Below are 15,972 nucleotides of genomic sequence, written 5' to 3' on the forward strand. Positions count from 1 at the left end.
GAGCATGCTGTGATTCATCTTATTACAGAAAACCCCAACAGCCTAGAAAGAGGAGGCAAGCAGGCTGAGAACAGGTGTGCTTAGCATTACGTGAGTTGTGCCAGTTATTTTCAGCACCTACTGTGTTAAACCCCATCGCAGACACCTGGGAAAGGTAATAAAAGCTCATTTTATAAGCTGGATTTGACACTAAGTTCTCTTTATTTGCTTTGCACAGTCATACCACAATGAAACGCAGCAGAAGAGCTTGAATAAAGTACAGCTCAGTTCCTCAGGCACAGATAATTAATTTGTGGAAAAATTGCTCAATTTAATACATTTCTATTGAAGACGATCAAAGTCCCATTGTCCTGTGGAAAATCTTTATTGGGAGACACTCCAGTGAAGAAGTAGAATGCATAGATGAGTATTTTTACCCTCCTGTGTTCAGGAGCAAAGGAAAGTAGTGGTCTGATTAAGGGCTCTGCTACCTGGGGAAGCTGTTGCAACAGAAGCTGAGCCTGTGAGCATCAAAATCCATCTATCTATACAGGTACTTATAGTCAATTCCTTGCAAGGACACTCATATTCTGCTCTAAGTATGTCTTTGGGTGTCTGGAACCAAATTAATTCAGCACTCAGCAGGTATCATAAAGGCATGTGCATGGTGTATTTGAGCAGGAGACTCATCCTGTGTCACTATCCCAGGCTGCTTTCCCAGCTTGACGTATGGCGGATGTGCATTTGGTTATTGTGGGATAGTGGAGGCGTTGCTGTCTCTTGACTGACAGAGATATTTGCAGGAGGGACACTCAGACCCAGGAAGTGGGAAATGCTTCTGGTCTCCACCATATGGATGTTTTTTTGATACAATGGGACCTGGATTGCTCTATGCAGATGAAGAGATTTGGAAGGAATTCTAGGAGGTGAGTGTAACACATCATCCCACAGAGCTTTGGGAACACAAGGTAGTTTGCACAACCCACAACAAAGCAGGGTTGGCTCTCAGAAGTTCCTCATGCTTCTGGCTAGCCTGGGTTCAGATGGTTGCAAGTAAGTCTGCACCAAATTTGCATGAGACAGATAAAGTGCCATAATGGGGACGTGAGATGGGCTGCAGAGCCTCTCTACTGCTTACATGACACACAACATGACTTTCATACCCCCCATCAACTCCTGGAAATGAGACCCTACAGCTGGCCACCTCTCACGTCCCCAAAAGACTCCCATAAAGCATCCAAACGTGGGCCTTGATTTAGTTTGTCAGGAATACACTGGCCATTTTTCCATGCCTGGGCATGACTCAGTTGATTAGAAAATAAACAGTCCCAATGAACTCAGTCAATGTTCCTATGGACTTCTGATTTACTAAACAGATAGCGTTGTTGCAACAGCCATGATAAATTCAGATCTGTGATTAGGTGGTGAACTCACATGCACAACCCCTTTAACCTACAGTACTTATTCTACCAGGGAGAGTACTGGGGAACCAAGTCAGAGCTAAATAAAAAGGCTTAAACAGTAGCCTACCAAAGAGATCAGTGTTTGCTAGTTTTACTTACGTGCAGAATGATGTAACAGTCTCCTTCAAAAAAAGTTCCATAAGCTTTTTCGGGTACAGGAACCATCTTCATATTCTGTAAGGAAATTAGTGTTTGGGTCATTGCTAGAACTTCAGAGAAAGAAGCTGGTGTGTGTGAAACAGGACAGCTGGGGTACACAAAACACTGATCTGACAATCAGGGTTTGAAGAAGGAAGAATCAAGGCTGTGCTTATGAGCTGGGAAAAGCCACTTTGGGAGGAAATCTCAAAAGTACTAAGGTAAGTATTGAGAAGGGGCAAGTGATAATACTGCTTGCACAGATTGACAAGTATTTTTTTAGCTTTCTTGCCCTTCTGCAATCCTCTTGGTCTACATCTGGGGGTCAGGCTGAAGTGCACCAGAACTTGCATTTGTATGGAATTTCACAGAGGAGTGAGTACATCTCATCCTAGGTTTAGTTTGGGCACGGTTTGTACTCAGTTCATAAATTCAAACATAACTTTCAGTGCTTTGTTAGGATAACCACTCTGCCAGGAGTTCAGAGCAACGAGCAGTGCTGAGAAAAGACAGAGTTGAGGACACTGATGCGTCCCTCACCCCTGCAGACCCTAATTGCAGACTTCCTCTGGTGCAAGTGCATAATTAAACAACTATGCCTGCCCAGCATAGGTGCCTGGATGTGCCATCCACCAGTCCACACACAGCTCCTGGGCTGGAACTGGCTCTGTGGCTCCCTGAAATTAGAGACATGCATTCTTCTGGTGGCCTGACTTGTTTCCCAGCATACCAGCTTGACCCTTGTGAACCCACATGTCTCTAATTACAGATCCTCTGGAAAGCTTAGTGCAGTACTTTGGAGAGAAACAGAAAGGCAAAGACTGTAATATTTGAAACATAACTGTGACTTGTAGAAGGACATCACCACTTGGAGACGTGTTGGAGCCTCTTCCCACTCTCACCCTGAATGGACTCTGCACCTCAGCCTAAACCCACTCTCATTGCATGGGAATGTTCTTGGTGAACATTCAGCAAAAGGCAGAATTAGGCACAGCCCAGCTCCAATTTAAAATCAAATACCACCCCAAGCAGAAGATGACCTCACAGGCTGCAGGATCTCTCCTTACAGTGATCCAGAGTGGGAAAGACAAGGATGAAGTACAGTCTTCATGGAATGCCTTTGCTGCAAAAATAGGTGACTTCCTTCTTGGTGAACCAGGGAATTAATTTCTGTTGTGCTAGAACATCCTTGTATTGGTTCCCAAAAAGGGTGAGAAAGGCTCCAGTGCTGGAGGTACAGTTTCAGTCCCATCACATTCCTGTTTCCTTAGTCAATATTATCATCTCTGTTTTACAGCGCAGGAAACCAAAACATTAACATGTTGAAAACTGCATAGGGAGACATTGGATCTCCTGTTTCCCACTGTATCTTATCTGTAAGACCTTCTTTTCCCACAGAGATTACTTCAAGAACACCTCTTTCATGGAACATACATACACATAGATGTGCAGAAGACATGTGCCTCTTGTCATACCTCTATGCCCCATATCTGCAGTCCCAGCTTCCTCTCGATGGTTGGGAGATTTGTGTCACTGTCTGTCATCCTGCAGCCTGAGCTAGAAGGGAAAGGAAGAAGAAAATCCAAAGTAACTATATAATTGGAGACAACAGTAAGTGTGCTAGTCAGCTGAGTTGCTCTGACTGTCAGTGTAAGTTTAATACAGATAATCCACACCTTGACGTCTCTTTTTCTCTCTGACTATCAAGAATTAATTGGAATAAACCCCCATTCCCAGGCTATCCATGCTCATGAAAGGGGCCAAGCAACGTGTGGGATCACAGCCCAGAAAAGACTGGATAGAATGCTATTGTTTTGTTGGGGGATTATTTTTCCCCTATCTGAATAGGTGGAAAGGATTTGCTGGGTTGTGGGACCTGACATCAGTACTGCTTTGTTACAAGGGGTGGAGGGGACAACAGTGGACCTTCAGGAGACACATGCCCTTCTGGACCAGTCACTGGAGGTCAGATATCCTGACTCTGGGGCACCAGGAGCCCAAGAAATGAAGCCTTTCTACTTCAGGAAAAGATTCAGGTCTAAATTAAGAGAGGTATCTCAGGGCAGGGCACCAGGCTCTCAGCTCCATAAAGGTCAATGGAGACACAGTCAGCATACTCAGCAGAACATATGGAGTGATCCAACTGATGACCAAGATGTCTATTTTACACATAGCCCAACAGCTTCCTAAGCTCTGCTGCCTGTATGGGGAAGATGTAGGTTTCATGTTGCCCACACAAAAGTGTCTGGGAACATTTGAGATGGTTTTGGGGCCTCCAGCTGCTCCTCTGATATGTGGAGATCTCTCATCCATCCTCTAGCATATCTACAGGTGTGAAAAAAAAAGAAGGCTATCTCGATGTTCCTAGTGCTGAGATTTTGCTCAAGAAACAACTTCTGAACCCACCTTTTTTTACAGGGTAACCTCCTGAAGCAAATCAAACTCAAATCTGATGTACATGCAAACACAGAGTTGTATCCTAGCAGAGCTAGCTGCCCCACGGGGCATGGCAGGTGCCTCCTGAGCAGCTCAGCTCTGCTACAGAGGCCACAGGACAGGCTGTGTTTGTGTAGGGGCAAGACCCATATCAGCCTTTCCCTTATGAGTCAGTCCTGCTCACAAATCAAGGCCCAACCTCGAGAGAAAACACGGCTCACTGATTCCTGTGTCTTGCATTCATTTGCTTCCTCAATGCGCTCCCCTGATTTGCATTTGCTCATGACAGACTGAACAATTGTACTGCATTAGAAACAACAACTCAATTGACTGCATTTTCTCTTCTGTCTCTGGATGAAAAAGCTGCACTGATTGTGGGCCATGGCCTCATTCCTGATCTTCTGCTCCACTGTAGAAAACTGCCTACGAGGTGCCATGGCTGCCCAACGTAGCACAACCACTGAGCCACAGGGAGATGGAAAATCCAAGAAGCTGTTCCACAAAGCCATGTAAGCAGCTCCTTCTGAAGGACAGAAAGAACAGAGACGGATGATCCCCTGCCAGAACGTATATTTATTGCTCATGCTATGAGAGCATGGAGAGACATGCTGCACTGGGCACCATAAAGTCGTAAGAAGTGATGGTTGTCCTGAAGTAAGAGCACAAAAATTGCTGTTCTAGGTAGGAACACTGGTCCATTCAGATCTCAACAGCCCAGAGATGCCAGATCCTGGCTCCTTCCACAGGCAGTACGGAGATGCAGGTACCCCTAGGGCTGTTTGAGCACAGCCCTAACTCCTCTCTGCTTAATGAGCAGGCAGCCACAGTCTGGCAGTGATCAGTAGCAGGAGTAGATGTTTACTCCTTTCTGAACACAGGTATATCTGAAGAATGGTGGAATATTGAGTCCATGGGGCCTCATGTACCTAGAAGGAATGCATTCAGAAACCTTCATCTCCCTCTCAGGTCTTCCAAATAGCTTCTAGGCAAGAAGACAAACAGTAAGACCAAAAAAAGACATTTTTCTCCTCAATTCCCAGAAAGGTAATCGAGACCCACACAGACTATAAGCCAGATTTGGGAAGACATTTCAGAGTCTACAGTGGAGATAGACACTGCTCTGAATAGTGTCCTGACTCACCTACTGTGGAGTCCAGGGCCATCAGAAACTGAAGCCAAAATATGATCTCAGTTCAGATCTTTAACCAGAAGACCTTTTAATATAGAGTTCAAAAGATTCCTATCAATGAAAAACCCTAGTGAAGACTTCTTCCCTCAGCTATCTTTTTAATTTATTTAGAGTTTTTCCTTCCAGCATCAAAACAGGAAGAACCTGAAAACAAAGCCAATCAAGACGTTTATGTTTGAGGGAGAATTGAGGGCAGTAAAGTTTTTTAGCAACACTGACACTGCTCCCTGTGGAAGGCAGCAGGCGCCTTCCTTGCCTGCAAACAGCGCAGGAAACCGGCAGCTGGCCAGCTGTGAGACACAGCTGGATCCCTGCTTTCCCCAGCACCTCAACCTCCCCCAGAAAAGTTAACCCAAAGGATGCTGAGATCCCTCTGACCTCAGACACCTGTGTTGGACAAAACCCTCTGAAAGCCACCAGTGCTCTACAGATTTCCAATCAAACCTTTTTGACTCAAAATGGGGATCTTGGATCTCCTCCGCTCCTGGGGCTCCTTTCTCCATCTGAAACTTGAAAGTGCTGGACCCACTTTTCTGGGAAATGCTGTTCCTCCCTCCTTAGTCATTTAGCTGGGGGACTATGAATCACAGACAAGGTTGGCTGCTTCTTTGGACTTTCCAGCTTCTTTCGGCTGATGGCCAAGTTAGAAATAATAGGAATATTACTTATATAATCAGACAGCTCATTTCATTAATGATTTAATGTGGGGTTTTAATCAGATGATCCCATAATTCAACTCCTGTCCAGACACAGAATCCAGTATTTATGGGAGTGAAAACTTCCCATCTGTGCTGAAACCAGGAAGGGCAGAAACTTTTCTGATTGAAAAAGGATGTTAAGAGGCTTTAGGGGGTTCATTGTAGGCTTCCAACACCAGTATCTGATGCAGTTCTTATCCCAGTCAAACCAGTTTTGCCCAGCACTAGGTGAAACGCAATTTAGCAAGGAGTGTGAGTCAACTGCCTCTGGGGCAGGAATTCACTGGGGAAAATAACTGGTTATGGGGACAGCCATTTGCTTCCTCGTACACAGATGCAGCTTTACCTGCAAAGGGAGGCAGCTGTAGCTCACCTCTTACCTCCACATTAGTAACATGCAACTACCCAACTTCCACCTCCAGGGCCAGTGACCCTACTGCCACCACTTCCAGAGCCTCTCTCCATGGAAAGAGAAGAAAAGTTCACACCATGAATGTGGGCTGAGAGGTGGTCACTGCATAGCAAAGGCAACTTCTGGCTTGGAGATGCTCTGCTGGCTCATCACCACTCAGTTAAGGTGCTATAAATTAAACTGCAAAGAGCAAATGCTGCCGTTGACTGAGGGCAGAGGACCTGGAAACCAAACGTCGGTGCCTGGCATCTTGGCTGGATGTCACAGCCAGGACAACCTGGAGCGTCCAGAGCTAAAAGCAAAGCCTTCCCTGTCATGATCTAGGCAACAAAGCTGGTGGGTGAGGACAGATGGGTCTCTTCATGCACTGCCAAAATCATTGCAGAACACTCCTGCTTGCTAAATACAAACCCTGTCCCCTCTCCAACCAGCACAGCGTGGGGAAAAGCTAAGCCTTCAGGAAGGACTAGCTGACTAATTAAGTGTCAAGGTCACTCCCAAGCCTGGTTAATGATTAGCAGGTGGGGTGTAAGTGCCAGCAATCAGTGCTTCAGCTCAGTCAGCCTGGGTGGTGTTGGGAACCCAGACCTAGCAGGACATTTCTTTAGGCAGACTCAGTCTGTTTGGACAGGGAGGGAAAACCAGGACTCAGAAAGGGGACAGGAGAACATTTCAGACTCCCAAAGTACACTCTGAATTCAGGCTGGTTTGCCTTGTCTAGGTTTTGGCGGCACACTTACTGGGCTGTAGTCATGGTAATAAAATACCCCAGTGAAATGACTAATGCTCTGTACAGCTTTGGGAAAATAGGAAGCAGCTGTGGCTCCAGCCTTTCCAGGCTGAAAGGCCTAATTATTGGGAATACTTGGACTGGCATTAGATGAGGTAACCCAGGGCTGCTGAATTGCTTTCATTGTCTCCATTATAGTTGGGCATCTGGGCCCAAGTAGGTGCCATTTTTTGTTTGCAGAGAGGACAGTGGTTAACTCTTGTTTTGCCCAGAGGAAAGACATTCAATGTTGAGTTACCTTGTGCAGCTTGGGACTGTTGCTTTGAACCTTGACTGTCCCTAGTGAGTGACTGTCCAGATGAACAGCACTCAAACAGTATAAGCTGTCTTTTACTTTCCTGTTACAAGAGGAGAAAAAGCAGCTTTTACCTCACAGGGAAATGATAGGTAGGGAGGTCCAGCAATGGGGCTTGTCTTCTCTATCGTGTTGTCACACACTCAGAGCCATAATACCCTCCTCCAACCCACTGGGAAGTGGTGGTGAGGGAGGGAATGGAATATATGTTGTGAGGGCAACAAAAGAGGAAAAAGCACAGCTCAGCTCACCCTCCTCCTCTAAATCCCATGAGGTCCAGGCTCAGGAGCTTGGTGTGGCTGGAATGCCAAGGAGAGGGCTCTGCACAGATGCGCCTGACTGACCGCAGAGAACACTTCAGCCTTCTTGGAAAGAGCTGTTGCCTGGCAGCTAAAATTACGTAAAACAGGCCTTGAAATAAGATGCTATTTCTGATCACGGTGGGCAATTAAATATTGGAACAGCTTATTAGGGAAGCTGGCAGGCTTGTCTTTACTTAATGTCTTTGAAATGAGATGGCTAAATGGCTGGGATGTGCTCTCTGGGCTCGGCTCCCCAGGATCTGTGACCAGGAGCCCCTGCTCAGGTGCTGCACTGCCAGCAAGCTGCTCCTTCCCATCAGTTTGGCATGAAAGCAAGACCATGGATTGGCCCTTGTGCTTCAGCCTCCTCCACTGGTCTGCTATCCATCTCCTATCCATGCTATCAAATCATCTGGGTGTATCATGAAACAGGCTGAAGAGCTTTTTAAAACTTCTCTTAAGTAATGCTGAATCAAAGCTTGAAATGGGTCACTGTACAGGGTGAACTAAGATTGTGCTCACCTTCTTGCTCACCATCTCAGGGTCTGTGTCTCTGGAGCTAATAAGGGACTTCAGTGGGTTCAGATGGGCAGGTTTTCCCCTTTTTCATGAATGGCTGCCAGGGATCACCAGACCATATTTCATCCAATCAGCTACCTGCCATCACAGGCAACTGGTGTTTTCTGTTCTTTGCTCATGGGGCAAGGGCTGGGATGCTGAAGACTGAGATGCTAAAGTCTGTTCAGGGTTAATGTGAGTGAAGATTTAAGAGCCTAGGATGAAGAGAACCACTGAGATGATTTTACGTTAACGATGGCCTCTCAAACTGTAAGTGCTCTACAGCCCCCGAGAGGTTTGAATTCCCTATTCAGTAAATTCAAAAGATGCACAAACCCAGATTCACCTAGCCAAGTAATTTCTCAGGTTTTGAAAGAGCAATGACCATTTTGTCCTAACAAAAGCAGACCAGTGTTCTCTGGACACAACTGCTCTGTCTTTTGAACCCTGAAAATTTACCCCACCTCCAACCACCATCCCAGGCATTACCAAGATATAGATCCTCAGTTTAGTGAGTTTTCTTATAACCTGTCTCTTCACCTCCTGTTCAATTCTGGCATCTCTCACTTAGTAGCTGATAGACAATCTTTCCCAGGAATCCAGTGGGGCTGTGAGCCTTTACCTTTCAGCTCCAGGTGAGCCACAGGCAGATGGGCTTTACATTTACCCTCCAGCCCTTCCACTGACCCTTATACAAAAGCAGAGAGCACAAGGAAATACTAGGTTACTGGGAAATAACCACCTTCCCGGTTGCAACAGCCTTGAATCTATACCTCATCTGCTTCTTCAAATTCCTCAGAGGATATCTGATTTAGAAGAGAATGCATCTCATGATTTATCTCCTCTGACTTTGACTAGTCCCTGCAGCTGCATTTTCACCTGCCATAAATTCTAGCTCAACACCTCACTCCATTCAGGAAATCTTGCTCATCTCTCCACACCTCTCTTTATGACCCTCCTTGTCCCCTCTGTTTACCTCACTGCTGGTAGCATTCCAGCAGTTTGATCTTCGAGCAGATGGTCTTGGGAAACTGATTGTAAGAGCAGATTTTTCCCAAACTGCTGCTATTTCGGAGTCCTCCCTCTAAAATTCTAACAACTGACAATTGTTCTGGGAATGGTAGAGCTGCATTGTCCCAGCAAACTTCTCGCAATGTAGGAACAATGTCCTGACAATTAAATCAGAGAGCCTTAACACCAGCCACAGCTCCCAAGTCATGCGGTCTGAGTTTCCACATTCATCACACTGGATGTGGAGCCCAGTGCTCAGAAGTTACTGGCTATGGAAAAGGGAGAGCAAACAGGCTGAAGGTGGAGGCTGGCAGTCCTTGCCTTTGTGTCCTACAGAGAAGGTCAGAGCACCCACACACCTCATGGCTGGCTGTTTTCCCAGGAAATGCTTCTTTCCCAGGATGTCTTTGAAAGCAGCAGGCTCTCCCAGGCAGGCAGCATCTCTGCAGGGTGAGGGCTCAAAGCTTTTGGAAGCAGCAGCAGAGTCTGAGCTGTAGTAACTTCTCCCTGAGATCAGCCCCAGTGACTGACAACAAACTCGTTCAGTGCAAACCCACTTCTCTCTGATGAGCCATGATAAAAAACACAGAGGCACCAGAAGCTGTTAAAATCCTTCTGTGTACAAGCCCCTCGCAGCAGCATTGCCCTGCTATGGTGCCAGGTGTGTTACTGTCAAATAATACATTTCAGTTTGGTGCACACCTACTTCAGAGGTATCCATTGCACCTCCAGCTCCTCTCTGTGAGGTTTTTGAGTCAGTAACAGTACAGAGCCATCCCAAGGGAAAGGTGAGCAAGTAGCTTGCCAATTCTTTAGGAACAAATCTCTCTTTCAGCTCTTTCTGCCCTGGTGAAAAGGAGATTCCTGACTCAGGATCAGCACTGCATCCAAAGGCAGAGCTTAGTGCCACAGGGAGGGCAGGAGATGTATCCAGAACAAAAACAAAGCTGAAGCCATTTTAATTCCTCTTCCTGGTTTCCAGGGAAGTGGTTCAAGTTCTCTCTAATTAACTTCTAATTACTCACCACCTCCAAGAAAAAAGTTACGATCCTCTCCCACATTAACATTTTAACAGAGCATTATTTAACCTCATGGCTGCAGGTAAGTAAAACCAGAGCTGAGACATCACGGAGCAGAGTGTGTTGTGTTTGTTCACTTGTGCAAGGCCTTCCTGAGCCCTGGGGAGCACCTGCACTTCAAAGCCTTACGGGAAGGATGTGACAGGTAGAGGTTGAGGTAAAACCATGAAAAGAATGCATTTTCCCAGATGAAACTGAGGAAAGGCCACTGCTTCCTATGCTGATTTAAAAGTGTCCTGAGGAAGGGTAGAAGAGGGGGTTAGAGAATGGGATTCATCCACCCTCACTTGGATGTTTTCATTTTGAGTACTTAAATCTGAGGGGGACTCCCCCTGGGTGGTTCTCTTCATCCTGATGTTTGGTCTAAGGCAGATCCAGTGAATCTTGGTCAGGAGGGACTTACTGTCCCCTTGGTCTGTGGGGGAGGCCCTGGGTGGAAAGCCCAGCTTGCCATGCTGCCCTCCACCTCTCTCAGAGTGTGGAGACTCAGTCCCATCAACTGTGTCCTGAGATTCTGCTTGCCAGAACTATCAGCATGAAGTGAGACAACTACCATAAATAAAGCTGCAATTAAACGCAAGTACAAGTGCCCACCTGGCCCATCCTTCTCACAAAACAGGTCTGAGAGTTACAATTTTTGCTGCTGCGTATAACAGCTGTATATATTGTAAGAATACACACGTATATATGTGCATACAAGTATGTGTGCAAGATAAAGAGCAGCTTTTCCCTGGTGCACAGTTTAAGTAGTTGAAAAGTCCTTGCTCTTGGGACCTTTGTTTGATGGTGATGGAGCAGGGCTGCTGCCCTGGCTCTGCTAAGACCAGCCAGAGAACTGGTTTCCAGAGCATTGGCTTCCTAGTGGAAAGTGGCAAGATTAATATTAACTACCAAAAGGAAGGGACAGTTTCAGTTTTGTTCCAGATCAGACCTGCAAGTATGATATCAAACTTGGAAGAAGAAACCCAGGACTTAAAAAAAAAAAAAAAGTGGTTTCCATTTTGGATTGCAAATGAAATGACCTGGATGTAAGCACAGTGCTCCTCAGGCAACTGCATTTCCATCAGTGGCCCAATGAGATTTATTCAGGGATAAGTTTTGTTTCTCAATGAGCAAAGGAAAGCTCACCCTTTGTGTGTGTTGGCTGACACACCTGACCTGTGACAAAACAAGTGAGAACCAACTAATCCAACCCAGGCTTCCACTGGGGTGGGGTGCTGAGCCAAGCTATGAGTTGCCTGATATGAGCCTTAAGGCCTTAAAAACAGAGACAGCCCTTCACAGGATCTCCTCTCAAGGGAACACCATCACCACATGTCTTTTTGGTAGCAGTCACCCATACTAGTGTTATTGTCTAGGCTTGTGTTCATCACCACATACACGGTGTATTTATCACTGCTTCATCCAGCCCCTGCCAACCCAGAGTGGGCTGCAAGGTTGCTCTCGGTCTTCCTGTGACTTTGGGGGTGCCACTTAGCCTCTTCTCACTTTAAGTGACTGCTCCTTGAGGAGCACCATCTCACCCTCAAGAAACTCTGCTCTCATGACTCCTTCCTGAGATGACTTTTGGTGGCTATTCTTTGTTGTGGTAGGAAAGAGACCAAGGAGACCGCAGGGCAAATGGAGATGGGGTGGATGACTGGGAATGAGGGACAGAGGTACCTGGGAGCCTCTGTGGTATCATGTGCTGTATGATGTGTAGTGTTGGTACATCATGATTTTGTAAGCTAAACCATGTGCTGCCTAGGTCTGGGGCTCCTGCGCACGAGCACAACTTTCCTCTGGCACAACACAGCAAGGAGAAAAGCCACAGTCCATGGAGATCTTAGAGTCAGAGAATCATAGAACATCCTGAGCTTGAAAGACCCACAAGGATCATTGAGTCCCACTCCCAAGTCTGCCACTTGCCTGGCATAAAAAGTGAAACCAAGTCCACACATGACCAAAGCATGCGGATGCAGGAAGGATGTGAAATCTCCTCTTGGCAGAAATGTCAAGCTTTGAGAGAGCAGCACATCACCTGCACAAAGCCATATGAATAAAACATGCCTGCATATACTGCAAACAGCTTTAGAAAGAGTCATTCCTCCAGGACTGCCTTTTGCACCCAGAACTGCCAACGAGAGTTTTGTTTAAACACAGGGAAGCAAACCAGGCATCTGAAAGACTGGGATGGGTGGGATTTGCTCAGAGCCAGACAACTATTCCATAGACAGCAACTAAGTACAGTAATTCAGACTCTAGCACACTCCCAGAGAGAAGGTGGGTATCTAGGTAGTCACTATCACCCAAAAAAGAACATGACGTCTAGCACTGCCTGTTGCTTACCCTGCTCAGTTGTTTTTGTAAGAGCAGTTTTAAATAAAGGACCAGACACAAACCTATTCTTTTATCCTAGGGCATAGCAGTGGGACATTTTTAGGTAGAAGAGGTTTACTGCTCTGAATAGCTCATTCCACAGGAACTGCCCAGGATGGAGCTCAACCATGCAATTTAGCATCCCCCATGCCTCACGTCTTTGACTTGTAATAACAAGTTCCACTGTTACTCTACCCAGCACTGTCTCAGATAAACCTGAATAGGCTCAGATAAAGCCAGATAACAAATGGCAGGGTTTCTGTTTCAAGCAGAGGTCCTTGGAAATCAAGGCACCTGAGTCGGATGCACATCATCCGACGCTGGAAATTAACATCACGTCTCACAGGACTTTTCAGGCTGAAGGATACCAAAGACTTAGTGGTAATATTTGTCCCTTTCTGCATTCCTTTTACACCCAGAATGAGTGGAAATATGATAGAAATGTATAATCATCCAGGATAAACTATAATTTGGCCCATTTCCAGGGTTGTATTATATGAAGAGAGGTTTTAATGAGTTGTGGGAGGATATATCCCTTTGTGACGATGATCTGTTTCTCCGAGAGACCGTTAGAAGATGAAGAATATATGTGAATAAACAAAGAAGTGGAACAGAGATATTTTGGGTGTGGTGTGTCTACAGTGGAGTCCTTCCTCCTGCAGTTGGACATTTTGGACATGGAAAGCCCTACCTGTGGTTTGTGTCTGTCCAGAGAGAATTTCAGAAGGCTGCAAAAGAATCCGTTCCCTGAGATGAAGGAGGGTCAGTGGTGGCATGTGCAGTCCCCAAGGGTGGCAAAAATGCAGCTGGTGTGGGTAGCACTAAGGTAGCACAAAGGCTTTGGCTGTGCCTCGGGATTCCTTCACTGCACAAGGTATCTCAGGGCCCTGCTTCCCAGTGAGCCACCATACATTTAGCTCTATTAAAATTGAGGAAAGGCCTTTTGGTCCAGTGGGATGTGCCCAGCACAGAGCAGAGCCCCAGCATCTTCCAAGTATGGGGCTGATGTCTGAGCCATTTGTCTCCTCAGCTGGGGATGAATGAGAACAGGATGGGTGGTAGTGGAGGACCAGGCTGCAGATCCAGCCTGAAGTCACAGAGTCCATGCTGCATCCCCTCCATGGCACATGTCCACATGTCCCACACCTCCCCAAGGGGTCCACAGCAGAAAAGACAACAACCTCCATGCTCAAAGTCCAGAAAAACTTGCACAGCTTCATGGAAAAGACCAGGAGACATTATGAACATCTTCAGCACCCCTGGCCATGCAAGAGCAGGGATTTATTAACTCAGCCTAACCAGGAGCACTGAGATAGAGGGGAAGGCAGGAGAACAGAGTGACACTGCTTGCAGCCATGGCATGAAACCTTTGTTCCCAACTGGGAGATCTTGGCAACGGCTGCCACAAAGTCCTGCCTGGGAAATAACATCATGAGACCTATGTGTTTGCCGGTGGGAAGGAAGCTGGAGGAGGATAAAAGCACTCTGTTTGTGCAGGGAGGAGGAGGGGAGGCTCACCTGGCTCTGCCAGGAAGAAGGTGAGGGAAGACAGTTAGGGTTTTTCTGTTCTGCACCGCACTGGCTAGTGCCCATCCTTGCATTGACTTCCACCTGGCATCTCAGGGGAATGGTAAAACCCTACAGAAGAGGAAGGCCAATGCCCTGTGTCTGTCTAATCTCGACTCTGCAGGCTCTAATCTGTCCATTTAGCTGTGGTGTATAAAGAGTACCTGGATGATTCACCCTCTAAGTGCTGCTCTGGCGGGGCCAGTTTGCTTCAGCTGCTCTAACACTTGTTTACATCTGTGCTAGGGTAGCCTTGAGTAAGCGTGAACCTCCCACAGATGCTAATTCATATCAGTTCTCTTTTGTGTTAAATATTTATGTTCCTAATAGGCACGCCTAAGAAAAATACTGGCAAATAAGCCTGCAGCTCAACTCCATTACAGCCCAATTTTACCTCAGTGCAACTTGTCTCTCAAACGAGCAGGACAAGAAAACACTCTGTTTACAGAGCAAAGCAGCCCAGTAGCTCAGCCATTAGCAGATCTATTGATTAGATGACAATAAAACCTATTGATGAGAACTCCCAAAACCTTTTTGTTGCTGCTTGGGCTCATAACTGCGTGGCAAAGGCAGGAGAGCTTTCAGCAAATCCCCACGGCAGCAAAGCATAAAACAATCCAGGCCCAACAAAACGCCGTTAATTGGTCGTTGCATGAAATCAAAGCTGCTCTGTGCAGAGCCCTCCACGAAGGGCATGTGTCCTCAGAGCTGAGACAGCCTGGATGGGCTCCTGGAGAGCTGAGAGTTGCTTGTTCCAACTCCAAACACTATAAATCAGGGTGGGCTCGTTTCAGTCAAGACATCCTGGCTTACACTAGGGGAGTTGCTTTCTTTTATAAAATATGAAATGTATTAAATTTTTGTTTGTTTGTTTCTTACTGTCCTACAGAATAAAAGTACGGAATCACTTCTGACCGTATTCAAACCCAGAGGGATGCAGGGAGGCTGCTTACCTTGCTGCAAAGTGCGCAGTGTCCTCGCAAGTCTCCCTCCTCCACCAAACCCTGCGCCTTCACTCCTCTTTGCCTAGTTTCAAGGCACTTTTTGTTCGCTCTTCTGCTACCTTGTCAGCTCGGGAACAGCAGTGTTCGGTAATTCAATCCTCTACTTAACCGCAGAGACACTCCTACTCAGAGATCACACCCATTCCCAGGCTCACAGAGGGACAAAGAGGGAGCCGGTATGGGAGAGTTTCAACCAACTCTGTTTGCATCAAATATCCACCAGCTCTGCATTCACAAAGCAATAATGATTAAGTGCTGCTTTCATTAAAAACCTGTTTTGTCCAGATTTAAAAGGACACAGGAGGAATTTTCCCCCCTTTTCACAGTCTCTGCTGGACAAAGCAAGGTGCAGTGCTGCTTAGTGCCACCTTAACTCTTGGGGCCAAGAGTTCCCAGCTCCAGTCCCTGGATCTGGCTGGCCCAAATTTTGGCAAAGCTGTTGGGAGGGGAGCAGTGCTCAGGGGAAACTCTTGCTCCTGTGCTCCCTGCAAGGCCAAACCGTGTCTCCCTGTGCTCACAGGCTGGATCCCTGGATGTGTGCAGCCCAGGGCGATGGGGAGCAGGGCTGGGTATTGCTGTCAAGATTAGTGACTGAAATGAGAATGTACCAGAGCGTTGGAGTGTGTAACCAGGCTGCCCTCCCGGGAGAAAAGTAATGATAAACCAGACAGCCCCAGCAGTGTTTGCTGTAGCC

At 46.7% G+C, this 15,972-nt stretch overlaps 1 protein-coding gene across 1 annotated transcript in view; it reads right to left on the bottom strand.

Annotated features, from left to right (window-relative positions):
• The window catches only part of VILL (villin-like), a 33,401-nt gene extending 18,141 nt beyond the window's left edge, over positions 1-15,260 (bottom strand). The window contains exons 1-3 of the mRNA XM_009079611.1: positions 15,228-15,260; positions 3,056-3,137; positions 1,542-1,616 (exon numbers count right to left, since the gene is read on the bottom strand). Of these exons, the coding sequence (XP_009077859.1) occupies positions 1,542-1,616; positions 3,056-3,124 (144 nt within the window). The 5' untranslated portion in view covers positions 3,125-3,137; positions 15,228-15,260. The remainder of the gene's footprint in view (positions 1-1,541; positions 1,617-3,055; positions 3,138-15,227) is intronic.
• Between the last annotated feature and the right edge of the window lie 712 nt (positions 15,261-15,972).

Source organism: Acanthisitta chloris, unplaced genomic scaffold, assembly GCF_000695815.1.
Source record: "Acanthisitta chloris isolate BGI_N310 unplaced genomic scaffold, ASM69581v1 scaffold1548, whole genome shotgun sequence".
NCBI lineage: Eukaryota > Metazoa > Chordata > Aves > Passeriformes > Acanthisittidae > Acanthisitta > Acanthisitta chloris.